General features: G+C 37.5%; 1 protein-coding gene across 1 annotated transcript in view; it reads right to left on the bottom strand.

Moving 5' to 3' along the window:
* Positions 1–1682: 1682 nt before the first annotated feature.
* The window catches only part of ctu2 (cytosolic thiouridylase subunit 2 homolog (S. pombe)), a 43549-nt gene continuing 31509 nt past the window's right edge, over positions 1683–13722 (bottom strand). Inside the window, exons 10-15 of the mRNA XM_039763256.1 lie at positions 8315–8406; positions 7135–7238; positions 5905–6067; positions 5513–5579; positions 5331–5389; positions 1683–2326 (exon numbers count right to left, since the gene is read on the bottom strand). Coding sequence (XP_039619190.1) covers positions 2257–2326; positions 5331–5389; positions 5513–5579; positions 5905–6067; positions 7135–7238; positions 8315–8406 — 555 coding nt within the window. The 3' untranslated portion in view covers positions 1683–2256. The remainder of the gene's footprint in view (positions 2327–5330; positions 5390–5512; positions 5580–5904; positions 6068–7134; positions 7239–8314; positions 8407–13722) is intronic.

The following is a 13722-nucleotide window of genomic DNA, read 5'->3' as shown; positions in this document are numbered from 1 at the left end:
AACCTGCATAGAAGATGGACGAAGGGAAAGATAAACACCCAAAAAAAGGCAAATAACTACAAGGACTCGGAACTAAAAACCTGGACCTGCCATTTATTCCACACTGCTAAATACTAGTTCAAGGAGGATGACACTAATCAGTCATTTATTATTTGTATACACACGGTAAAAAAAGGTCTGTCTGTATGTCACGTGACTACTTGTAAACTACTGGGGCTGGCACCTTCACCTTTCTGTTGTTCGAAAACCTGTGCGCTGATCCATTTTGCAGAAACTGAACAAATTCCAGGTGGCAACCTCAGCAAAGTGTCCTGTGATTGTGCATTCAGAAAAATAAAGTGAGCGCAAAACCAAGGGACATGGCGGAAAGAAAAAGAAGAGCAGCAACATCTGAGCATCAAGCAAATTGCAAAGGCTGATTACGTGATGAAGAACATCACAATAGGAAGAAGAGCGGCATCAAGTGCAAGAGACAGAATGCAACGAGAACAGAAGAATGCATCTCAATAATCGTGCAGTTTACTGTTATTCACATCTAACCTCTTGTTGGGTTACATAAGCCCCTCCATAAGACGACAAGACGCTGAACCACATTGACAAGCAAGAAGTGATCGTGAATAAAGAGCAACTGAGCAGCAGACAAGCATGATGGCTCAAAGACACGCAAGACAAAACTATGGGATACAAATTGCAATGAGAGACACAGAAATGCGACAGTGTGATGATGCAGGTTTGCTGTATGCGCCCATCGTCTGTCTGGGAGCCCTTGAACCCAACACCATCAGTAATGTCACCGATGAGCACGGCAGTGAGGCACTAAATAACAGAGCAAGGGGATGGTGCAAAAGTGCAAGTGCTTTTATTAAAAACAACAAAACAATCTTCAAATTAAATAAAGTGCAGTGCTTTTCAAAAAATCTTCAAATAATCCATAAAACCAGAAGTGGAGGATAAAAACACCATAGAAAAATCCTTTAAAGCCCGGTGACTTTTTACCTGGCAGCTCTCCTGCTTCTCCCATCTGGGCGCCGCAACAGGAGAGTCACCCTTCTGCAGGAGACCACCTTTCCACTCCTCTGGTCTGGAGGCCTCCCGATCCCTGGCTTTGGTTGCGCACTCGACTTGGTTTCCTTGATGACCAGGACACTCGCGTCAGGGAATTCACCATCCAAGTCTCCTGATTTCCTCTGCCTTCTTGGTCTTGCACTGCCAGCCATCATTTTGCCTGTCACTCCCGTTTCTCCCTAAAATCCTCAGCGGGAGCGACCACTTTCAACCGCCCTAGGTGTTGGCCAAACACCCCTGCTAGCTCCCTGTCCAGCTGCCTGCCTGCCTGCGAGCCTTAACTCACTCCGGCTCTCTCCACACAGCTTCCTGCTTTCTTCCTCCGACTCTTGTGATTACTTATTTAAAAACAGGCCACTTGACGTGAGCTGTGGACCCGCTATACCACAGAGAGTCGAGAAGGGTGCCAATGAATTGAAACTTCTGACCATATGAAAGTATCGCTTTTACATCCTTAAATCAGTGTCTCCTTGAAGACCACTACTTAGCACAATCGCATCAGCGCTCTGATCAACGTCAAGCTGTATTCTTTAATGATGAAAGCTAAAGAATGTGTGGCCAAAATTGAACGGTTCTGCTTTCTCTAGGTGAACCACCAGAAGTAATAAAACACATGGTATCTTTAACCTGGTCTTTATTTGCATTTTATTTTAGGACCCATGGTCCGAGTGTTTCACTAGTAAATAAGAATCCATGCTAGAAAAATGTGTCAAAATACTGTAAAATACTGTAAAATGATAAGGCTCAAGGGTGGAAATCTTTTAAAGGCAATGTATGCAACATAGAGAATTACAAAAAAATATTACGAGCCCCATCTGTTTACATCACAGTTAAAATCAGTTTTAAAACAATTGACACCATGATGATAAACTGCTTACCTAAAGAAAGTGTCAAACATTCAACTTTAAAAAGAATGAGGTTTGTGAAGTGTTCAATATTTAAAAAGTAACCTAAAACATGATGAAAATTAGTCGAGGAAGGCATTAACATGTACAAATACCACATTAGGAGAAGATGACCGAGGTCTGATGCAGGCACTTACGTGTAGGCAGCTATCTGTCAGGAAGTCCATGTTAACAAAGATATGGAGAGTGTGCGGTCTCTTAAAAATATTAATAAATAAAAATTGGAAATTCATTTTAAATTAAAAAAAAAAAAAAAAAAAAACTTGAATGCTCCCAATGATGAAATTTAGGGATCAGTGTCCGCATCATCCTCTGAAGTGAAAAGGTATTCTTGTATTTCCCTCTTCATTTGAGTCCTGTATTGAAAACGGCAGAAAGAATTCATGTTATTAGGAATTCTATAGTAACATAATTTCTTTTTATTATGTTTAAGTTATAGTTTGACAATTATAATGTGTTGAACACATATACAGTTGTGCTTGAAAGTTTGTGAATCCTTTAGAATTTTCTATATTTCTGCATAAATATGACATAAAACATCTTCAGATTTTCACTCAAGTCCTAAAAGTAGATAAAGAGAAACCAGTTAAACAAATGAGACAAAAATATTATACTTGGTCATTTATTTATTGAGGAAAATGATTGAATATTACATATTTATGAGTGGCAAAAGTATGTGAACCTTTGCTTTCAGTATCTGGTGTGACCCCTTCTCCCTCTCCCTTTATAGCAGTAACTGCAACTAAACATTTCCGGTAACTTTTGATCATTCCTGCAACACCGGCCTGGAGGAATTTTAGCCCATTCCTCCATACAGAACAGCTTCAACTCTGGGATGTTGGTGGGTTTCCTCACATTAACTGCTCGCTTCAGGTCCTTCCACAACATTTCGATTGGATTAAGGTCAGGGCTTTGATTTCGCCATTCCAAAACATTCACTTTATTCTTCTTTAACCATTCTTTGATAGAACGACTTGTTTGCTTAGGGTCGTTGTCTTGCTGCACGACCCACCATCTCTTGAGATTCAGTTCATGGACAGATGTCCTGACATTTTCCTTTAGAATTCTCTGATATAATTCAGAATTCATTGTTCCATCAATGAAGGCAAGCCGTCCTGGCCTAGATGCAGCAAAACAGGCCCAAACGACAATATTACCACCACCATGTTTCACAGATGGGATAAGGTTCTTATGCTGGAACGCAGCATTTTCCTTTCTCCAAACATAACGCTTTTCATTTAAACCAAAAACTTCTATTTTGGTCTCATCTGTCCACAAAATATTCTTCCAATAGCCTTCTGGTTTGTCCACGTGATCTTTAGCAAACTGCAGATGAGCAGCAATGTTTTTTTGGAGAGCAGTGGCTTTCTCCTTGCAACCCTGCCATGTACACCATTGTTGTTCAGTGTTCTCCTGATGGTGGGACTCATGAACATGAACATTAGCCAATGTGAGAGAGGCCTTCAGTTGCTTTGAAGTTACCTTGGGGTCCTTTGTGACCTCACCGACTATTACATGACTTGCTCTTGGAGTGATCTTTGTTGGTTGACCACTCCTGGGGAGGGGAACAATGGTCTTGAATTTCCTCCATTTGTACACAATCTGTCCGACTGGATTGTTTGGTGGAGTCCAAACTCTTAGATGGTTTTGTAACCTTTTCCAGCCTGATGAGCATCAACAACTCTTTATATGAAGTCCTCAAAAACCTCCTTTGTTCGTGCCATGATACACTTCCACAAACGTGTTGTGAAGAGCAGACTTTGGTAGATCCCTGTTCTTAAATAACACAGGGTGCCCACTCACACTTGATTGTCATCCCATTGATTGAAAACACCTGACTCGAATTTCACCTTCAAACTAACTGCTAATCCTAGATGTTCACATATTTATACTTTTGCCACTCACAAATATGCAATATTCAATCATTTTTCTCAATAAATAAATGACCAAGTATAATATTTTTTGTCTCATTTGTTTAACTGGTTTCTCTTGATCTACTTTTAGGACTTGAGTGAAAAGCTGATGATGTTTTAGGTCATATTTATGCAGAAATGTAGAACATTCTAAAGGGTTCACAAACTTTCAAGCACAACTGTACATACATAGTTGTTATCACCAATCATTAAACATAAAAGACTACAAAGCCAAATTTCTGAGCCACATCATCACTTGGCACCTCGTTGACGCTTACAGTGACACAGCAGGTTTTGCTCAAAAGTGCTCAGAAAAAATGTGTTTTCTTCCATGTTAGGTGAAACAAATGCATTTGAATTGTGCAGCAGTCTTTAGATGAAGCCACTCTTTTACGGCCTAGCAATGCCCCCTCAATCGTGCAGATCCAGTAGGGCTCCAAAATTGGAAAATGGTGATATTTATTCAACATTTGAGAACTGACTTGTTGTTGATAACACCACATATCACACATTTTTAATTTGCAGCTCTGCATGGCTGGCTGGCACATGCCAAGTCTAACATCCCATCCTACATGCCAAGTTCAGTTGCTGGCTAACAAATTGCACATCTGTCTTACTACTAAGCACAGTTTCACTTTTCCAGAGCATTGTGAGCTTACCACACGTGACAGCCACTGACATGCTGCCCGCCAGTGCCAGTGCTGGAGTCACAGTCTCGGCCCTTTCCCTTCTCAATTCTGTCATGGTATGACAAATACGAGATATCAGACGGAAGCTCACCTGTGGTGGTATTCGATAGCATTATAAATAGGATTCTACATTGATTTAAAATTGCTACAAATCACAACGTTGTGCTGGCGTCAAAGCCTCAACATAAAACAGATTTGACTACCATCACAAAACAGTTTACAGTCACTACGCCCATCCTCTGTTGGTCTCTTTCTTCCATATTCTGAACAGCAACTCTGCACATGCGCTCTGTGTCACTGTGGCTTGTCTCTAACACAACGAATAATGATGTGCAGAGAACAAATGAATTGCCCTTTTCAAAAATGTGAAGTTCTGCTTTGATAAAAACCGTAGTGTCCATTTCAGAGTCATTGCCACTTGTACAGTGTACAATGAACTTGATAACAGCAGAATGCCACGGTCCTTGTCCAGTGGACAGAATCTCCCACCACGCTGAGGATGTGAAATATAACATTACAAAGTAATTGGCAGAGGCGAGGGAGACAGCCTAAGATATGGCATACAGCCCGTCTTTAAAGTGGATCAATCGATCCAGCAGTTTTAGTGTGACTCATGAACAAACACCTAACAAATTTGTTTCATATAGATGAGGCATCATGCTAATTGTTTTAAAATACTCCGATTTCCAGGTGTATTTTCAAGTCATCTAAACAGTTAAAAGCATTTAATCTAAATCTAGCATTAGTAAACTACTTGCCTGCGTCGTCTGCGATTTGCTTCTTCCAAGATGTATTCTGGCAACAAGTCCAAGGAGGTCTAATAAAAAGTTAAGCATCTAATTTATTATTTCAAAATGTTACTCTGCATCTTTGTTCAGCTCATTCTCAAATGCCATTACGATTTATAAATGTTTCTTTTTGCTACATTTTATTTTCTTACCATATCTTTAACAACTAACTTGCAGCTATAGCAGAGTAAACTCCACAAGTCAGGAGTTGGGTTTCTTCTGTAAACAAAGAAAAACACAACAACAACATGCATTTTAATAATTACAAGAAAAAATAAGAACTAAAACTTGAAACAAGGCTACAGTTCAATGGCAAAATGTAAAAAATGGTGCTTTGTGAGGAAGTGACCCATTTCAGGGCAGACTTGATTCCCAGTGCCTTGTTGGTCTTGCCCGATGTTACCCATACTGAGGCGCTTACCACTCTGCCATATTACTTACGTGCGGACCTTTTAAGAAGTGAAGCACTAGCTGAACTTTATCACACATTTTTCACATGCCCTGGTACAATTACTATGTCACATTTAAATACGAAGTCAATCACCTCTCCCGGCTCTGGCAGCTACACCCACTGCTCTCCAAGGTCTCCACCTTGTTTTCTGCACAGCACTCTTCTGTCGTAGAGCTGCTAACTTGGCCTCCCTCAGGTTTCTTACTTTGGGACAGTTCTTCTGAGATACTAATGGCACGGAATGCAGAGGCCTCATCTGGATGACATATCAAACAGTACAAAAGGAATCGGGGAGATCAAGACATATTCTTGAAAATACAGGATCAACAAAGAGAATGATTTAATGTCATCACTCTAGGAAAGCACCAAACCCCCTATAACTAACGCAAGTCAAAGTTTATTACTTGGTTTTTCACATACCACTTAAAACAGTAAAAAAGTGGTCTCTCCTCCTAATTTAATGCAACCTTCACAGCCATCTATGGCATTCAGCAGATCCAGCGATAGTGGAGAAATTCCACCAAACTTAACCAGGCCAAACTTCTATCATTAGCACATTCCTTATTTTGACAATGTTTTTGTTTTCACATTGAATTGTTATTAATAGCTGTGTGTACAGGAAAATGTTATCAAGTGTAAAATGCACTGAAAAAGTGAAACACACTACATAAATGAGGTGTAAAACAGCTTCTGCTAAGGAACTGTATTCATGTAATCAAAAAGGGCCTTCCTAATAATTCACAGGTCTTTCACTGTGTCTCTGCTCTGTTAAAAGTACAGACAGATCTCTTGTGGTTTTAGTGGTACAGATGCCTACACAGATATCCAGGCCTGATCAGAAAGCTGCCTCCTGTTAGTGACCTTATAGCTCCATATGATAAAGATGGAAGGGTGGCCATGGGGCAGACTGCCTGTAGCCCCCATAAGCTGCATAAACATCTTTCTTAGGTTTTCGTTCATGTCTGCAGGAAAAAGTACAAAGTTCACCAGCTCTTCAGTTAAAAAGAAATGGACAACCATAATGACTGACCAACTCTCACACTAGCTGTGCTTGTCATCATCATCAGTTATTGATAAACTATAAATCATAAATGTCATTTATTTAGCTTATGTTAGCCACTAAAGAGCCTCCACTGACACTTCTTTTTTTTGTACTTAAAGAAGCACCGTACTATATATAAATCAATTAGTCAAAAGATCACCTTACTTTAAAACAATTTCCTTCAAGGTTCCTGTCTAATGGGCATTTTTTATAATAAAATAACCACATAATCCAGTGAATGGGATACTGGGTTTAAATTGAAGGCCTTCTCCAAACCTTACCTCTGAGTTCAATGCCTAACGCACACGAGCATAAAAGACAGGTTTCAGTTCCCTTGTCATCAGCAGGTGTCTGTGAGTATCTAGGGTTGAGTTTCTCACTTGTTCTGCAAAGACAGTAAAGAAGAAATGTCAAACATCATAAAATAGTTTTAAAAAAACGTAACAATGACATTTGTTGCTATTCAAAAGAGCGAGAGAAGCAACAATTTACTAAAACATGCTCTGCTGTTCCAATGCTGCCCACCAGATGGAGCTACAGACTCAGAATTGGACATTTTGATACTTCAGTGGGTAGCCGACCAGGAAACCACTGCCTAATGCTGGAGTTTGCGGCCTTAAACTGAACAAAACAGCCGAAGAGAATGAAAGGATGGACAAACCATTTTTGTAAGAAATCTCTAAAGCTAATGGTGCACACATTCTTGTGTAGAGCTCCTAGACTTTCATTCTGAGTGAAGGGTCAACAGCCACACCTGTTTTGCGTGGGTCACACAGTAGTCAATGCTCCTCCAAATTGAGGTAAATTTAAGCTACATAAAAACAACTACTGAAAATTTGAAGTGAGTGTGTGTTTGTGTGGTGAGAATAGATGGAGATAAAGTCATTTAATTTCACTACCTTGGATAGGAAATGTAATGATACTGGCATTGTGCAGTTTGGTTTTGAAACAGAAATAAATAATATTTTGAATTCACTCTTATTAAGCATTTAAAAAAAAAAAAATAACAGAAACATTTAACCTCTTCACCCAGAGCTGCAGTATATCTCACTGTCTACATATGAATTTAATAAGTCCACATAAGTGAAATGCCTTTTTCATATAATTAAAATAAAAAGCAAAACAAAGGTCTTAAATTACACACATTTATATCTCATTCCTTCAAGTTGCCAAGCCTCTAGGCATAGTGGGCAGCCATTATCTTCCAAATTTTTAATAACTGTCCCACACATTTTATCTAGAAAATATCCAAATAACAGATGGTTAAGCTACATTTTTTTAATTAACCAAGTGCTGTCCACCTCTTGCCAACTTAAGCCAGTTATGTCATGTCCTTGCTATTAATGTTTTAATATGATTTTGTAACCATAGCAGATTCTCATTTCAAGAAAATGGAAGCATGGTTACAAGAACAGAACTACAAGTGACAATATGCAAGGAGATGAGTGCACACAAACTAACCTGTAAATAGTGCTGACCGTGGAAGGAAAGTCTGCCTGGAGTTTGACAATAAAGCTCTCTGTCAGGTGTTGGATGCTGGCCTTTTCTGGTGCCTGATAAAAAAAATGTGGAAATGTGTCAAAGTGCATTTACTTGTCCTGAAAGTTGTTTCAGCCTAAAAGGAAATGTCAACACTAGCATCCAAAGAACAGAGACAGAGCAGCTAGGGCAAGATCAGGTTAGGCTGCCGCCAACTTAATCATCTAGATACAGCAGCAAGCTCACCCATAAACCAGAAGACTCCACCAGCAGTCGTTTCCTTTAGATTCAAATGTGTTTTGTTCCAAAATTATTTTAGCACACACGTTAATCTTCTGCATACACATTTAATTTCACTTTTTAAGTCACAGGTGTCGAACTCCAGGCCTGGAGGGCTGCAGGTTTTCACTCTAACCATCTTCTTCATTAGTGATCAGTTTTTGCTGCTAATTAACTTCTTTTGCATTAGTTTTAATTAACTTGACTCTGGCCCCTTAGTTGTCTCTTTTTAATTAGCAGCCAAACAATAATGACACAAAACGAGCTACCACATGACCAGCTCACCCGTGGCCATCACAAAATATATGAAAATAAAGAAAAGTGAAGGTCTCATTAAGGTTGATCTCTCAGGTCACCAATACATTTTGACAAACAGAAAATCAACAGTTTTGGAAATGTCTGCTGTGGCAAAATGAGAGCAGCAACAGACCACAAAATTATATAACGTGCTTAATTAACAGCAAGAATCAGCTTCTCATTAATAGATTGGTTGGAGTGAAATTAGTTGGAATTTGAAATCCCAGTTTAACTGCTCATCTGTTGGCTCGTTTAATGTCTCACATTTGTTTGGCTGCCATTTCATGAAGAAACAAATCAATTCAGAGGACTGAATCCTTAAAAACAGGGCTATTAAAATGATGGGAAAAGGAGTTAATTAGCAGCAAAAACTGGTCAATGATTAGGAAAAGGGTCAGAATGAAAACCTGCAGCCACTGCGGCCCTCCAGGCCTGGAGTTTGACACTCCTGCTTTAAGTGATAAAAGCGTATTATGAACAATTCACCATACTTACAAGTACTGTACATATTTAAATATGCTTTATATTCTGTAAAACAATCATTATTAAACACACATGTCCACGAATTTACATGAGAACTATTTATTTATTTACTCGTTTACTTCACTGACAGCCCAATTCAACCTAACAGACAACCAGGCCAACAAAAGCTCCTCACTGAGTTTTCCCACCAGGTGGCACAACCGGGTTCTCTGTCACGTTCCTTAGCCATCTTATTTAAATGATGGTACTCTGTCTTAATAGAAAAGTTTACCATACTTGTTTAGTACCTAGAAAATGTAATTTGTTGAACCAGCGAGCCACTACATTTTTTTTGGAATATTTCTGTTTTCTCTCAGGAATCTGCACTGCCATAAAACAGCTTTTGTCGCAGTTTATCTATTTCCATTACTGGTAATTTTTCACAGTGAATTTTGTTCATTTGTTTCATAACTTGTGGTAGCATATCAAGAGGTTTGTTAGAGAAAGAAATGGCATTAAACTTTGGCGGTACTTGTAAATAACAAATATGCAAAACAAGAAAAACATACCCTGTTTAACCAGGTAGGCCCTCACAATAAAAACCTAACATTGCCAATAACCAGCATAGAAAATTTCCAAAGATGGACAAACAGCTATGATCCACTGCAGAAAAGAAAGGTGAACATGACTATTCACCAAGGAGAACAAGCCCGTTTACCTCAGGTTTGCCAAAATGCAATTGGAGGATACTCAAAAGTTCTGTGATAATGCTGTACAGGCAGATAACTCAACAGGACAAAAAACATGGGCACCATTATGTCTGGAGAAGCTGACACTGCACTTTGTAGAAAGGATCTCATATTAATATATGTTAATACTCGTATCTGTGATGATTTTTTCACAGGATTGTAGATTGTCTTCATTTTGACAGTATTTAAACACAGACCCCCTGTATAAGTTGTTTTCATGGCAGTGGGAGAATCAGACTGCAAGGCCATTCCACTCCCCACCCTGCTCCCTCGCGGTGTATTCTGGAGACAAATGAAAACAAGTATTTTCATAAACTGAAGAAATTAACTTCAGGAGGCCTTTTGAAATAAAGTAATAATGCCACCAAGCCTGTTTACATTTTCAGATTGCAAGAAAGGCATCACTGACACATTGATGAATCTTTCTTATTAAAGATATTCAGTTCTTTACTTGTTTTAGATAAAACATGTACAATTATATTTGGAAAGTATTACAAATAGTCAAAGAGTTATGGGGAACAGATCAAAACTTCCAGGTTTAGAAAGCAGTTGCATGATTAGCAGAGGCAGCAAGAAAAAAATTCATAGAAATAGAATAAAGGAAATGAATCTACAAAGGAGAGAGCTCTACTGCTCACCATAACCAATAGATGTATGTTTTAAATGCTTTTAACAGATTTGTGTTCAATTTCCTTTGTAGGATTCTTCCTTTCTCTAGGGCATATCAATCTCATAAGCATGACAGCATGAGTGTTTAAGGATAAAGCTGATTAGACTATGCTGACATTAATATTTTTTTGGAAAAAAAGTATTTAACATATAGAAATAAAAAAATACAAAACAGACATAACATTATTCTTTTCCTTACTTGTGTTGTAGGCAGAGTACTGCCTCAGAGTTTTGCTGTGTTCTGAATTAAGTCAGTGGTGCTGCCATTGGTTGTTGTTCGATAAACACATGGAGATAAATCAAATACCAATGATAAAAAACCCAAAACAAAGAGATTTTTTTTGGGGTGGGGGGATATGTGGTTTGGCTGTACCATGATTCGAATCCATACCAGCTTTATCTTACGCCGTTTGTGTGAATTCTCAGGACATATGTACCCCTTCACAGCTACACTCACTTTGGCTCTACCAACTTTACTGAAAACATTATTTTATACACTTTTCAAATAAAGACGACAGATATGCAATTAATTTAATGTCACACCATCAGTAAATAATTGTTAATGAAATTCATAACTTCCTTTTAAAGCATGTATCAGCATTTATTGCTAAGAAAGCTACAAAAGGAATCTTGATCTATGTTGGAATTCTGTTCATGCGTTACAGATTTGTAATGTCTCAGTACAGGAAATTTATAATAGGAGATCTAAAAGTGAAGTGCTAATATAAGTTCTTCAGGGAAATTAATTTTGATTTCAAATGTTTTAAGGTTTGTTGCCATTTGGTGCTGTTAATCTTGCAGATAATAACAGAGGTGCTTCTTTTTTTTTTTTACTAGTATACAAACCTAATTCAGTAGACATGCTTTATTATTAAATGGTGTGGATAAAACATAAAATAGAACATTTCGCCCATCCAAGCCAGCCAGCTTTTTCCCCCAAGAATAATTGGAAAATAAATTGTTATACACTTTTATTAAACATCAGCGCTGTGTACTGGAAAAGTGTCAATGACAAAAAGAAGAAAACTCTAAATCCAGAGTGGCATAGACTTCGCAAAATAGGCTTTGGGTAAATGGATTTTGTTAAAATACAATTTGAACTTCAGTTATCTAAAGTGCAAATTAGTAGAATTACATCTGAGATTGTATAAAAGGTTTAGAATTTCATGCTCATTATTCACTCATGTTTGCATAATGTGCAAACTATTCAAAGAAAGGCACTGCCAGTGACAAGGTTATTTGCAAAAGGGATTAAATATCAAGCTTTTATGTCAATGCCTCTGTTTAATTAGTTTACTGGCATGAGTAGTGTCATCTTTACTTAGCACATCTTATTTTAGAACTGTGTGCTTGGTAGCATTTTAGAATTTTCTTTTTTTGAAACACTAAATTGTTTTGTTTTTTTCTGTCTACTAAAATATAGCAGTACAATAAATTCCATGATCATAAACTGCAATAGATATACTGTGACACTCAATTTAAAATTAAACACAGTAATACTGCTCCATTTAAATATCAATGTTAACTACAAAAATATTTAACTACTACTTGAAGTCTGTTAAAGTTTATGTTCTTTGCTCAAAATCTTAAAATAACGAAGGGTAAAGATTAGATAAAAGTATTTTAAGAAAGAAATTTTTTACATAAAATGAAGCATGCCTGCTCAAAATCAGGACTATAATCGGGGCAATTATTTTTGAAATGTGTTCCCTTAATAAAGTCTGCAAAGAACTTACTGCTTAATTTATTAGTGGTTTCACTGTCATCAATAGCACTATGGTATGCAAGCTTGTTAATTTATCCTTTATTTAACCATAACCATTTAACATCCTGACGCAAGACTCACCCACAATAATTTGACGAATGTGAAAAGTGTGGGTTCTGCCGCTTGCTTGTAGACAGTAGGGTACATTGATTACTTTTGTCCTTATGTTTCATTTTTAACTGATTTTATTTGTATGCGCTTCACCAAATCAAACTACATCCAAATGGTTTCTTTTAGCAATAAAGTTAATTTTCAGGATTTACATTAGGAAATTGATTTCCCATGAATTTTTGCCTTTTCAGCAAATAAATCAAAATGCAGATATTTGCAAGGTCCCAAAAGTTAGACAACTGAAACATCTATTCTAAGCAAACCAGTTTCATAGTTTATATTTTGGCTTAACATGTTAGGGAACTTCTGAGATACACAGTTTATACTGTCACTTGTTAATAAATTTTATTAATATATATGATTTATTTATTTTCTTAAGAAAAAGTCAGTCCTATGTAGATTAATAGCAAATGTCTTCAAATTTAAATGTATTACACTATAAATAAAAAATGCAAAACAGCACAACCAGGACTAACTCTACACTCCTTTTCCTGTCTAGTTACTATCCTTTGAAGCTCACAGACATGACTTACTTTTCTCTGCAAAGCTCCTGTTAACCATGTCATAAAAATGACGTATTACAAATATAGTACAAATTACGAATTCAGAATATACAGTGGGTACGGAAAGTATTCAGACCCCCTTCAATTCTTCACTCTGTTATATTGCAGCCATTTGCTAAAATCATTTAAATTAATTTTTTCTTCATTAATGTACACACAGCACCCCATATTGACAGACAAAAAAGAATTTTTGAAATTGTTGCAGATTTATTAAAAAAGAAAAACTGAAATATCACATGGTCCTAAGTATTCAGACCCTTTGCTGTGACACTCATATACAGTACTTAACTCAGGTGCTTTCCATTTCTTCTGATCATCCTTGAGATCACCTTCATTTGAGTCCAGCTGTGTTTGATTATACTGATTGGACTTGATTAGGAAAGCCACACACCTGTCTATATAAGACCTTACAGCTCACAATGCATGTTAGAGCAAATGAGAATCATGAGGTCAAAGGAACTGTCTGAATAGCTCAGAGACAGAATTGTGGCAAGG

This window comes from Polypterus senegalus, chromosome 9 (genome assembly GCF_016835505.1).
Source record: "Polypterus senegalus isolate Bchr_013 chromosome 9, ASM1683550v1, whole genome shotgun sequence".
Taxonomy (NCBI): Eukaryota; Metazoa; Chordata; class Cladistia; order Polypteriformes; family Polypteridae; genus Polypterus; species Polypterus senegalus.
The sequence above is the reverse complement of the archived record's forward strand: the minus strand, read 5'-3'. Positions and strand labels throughout refer to the sequence as shown.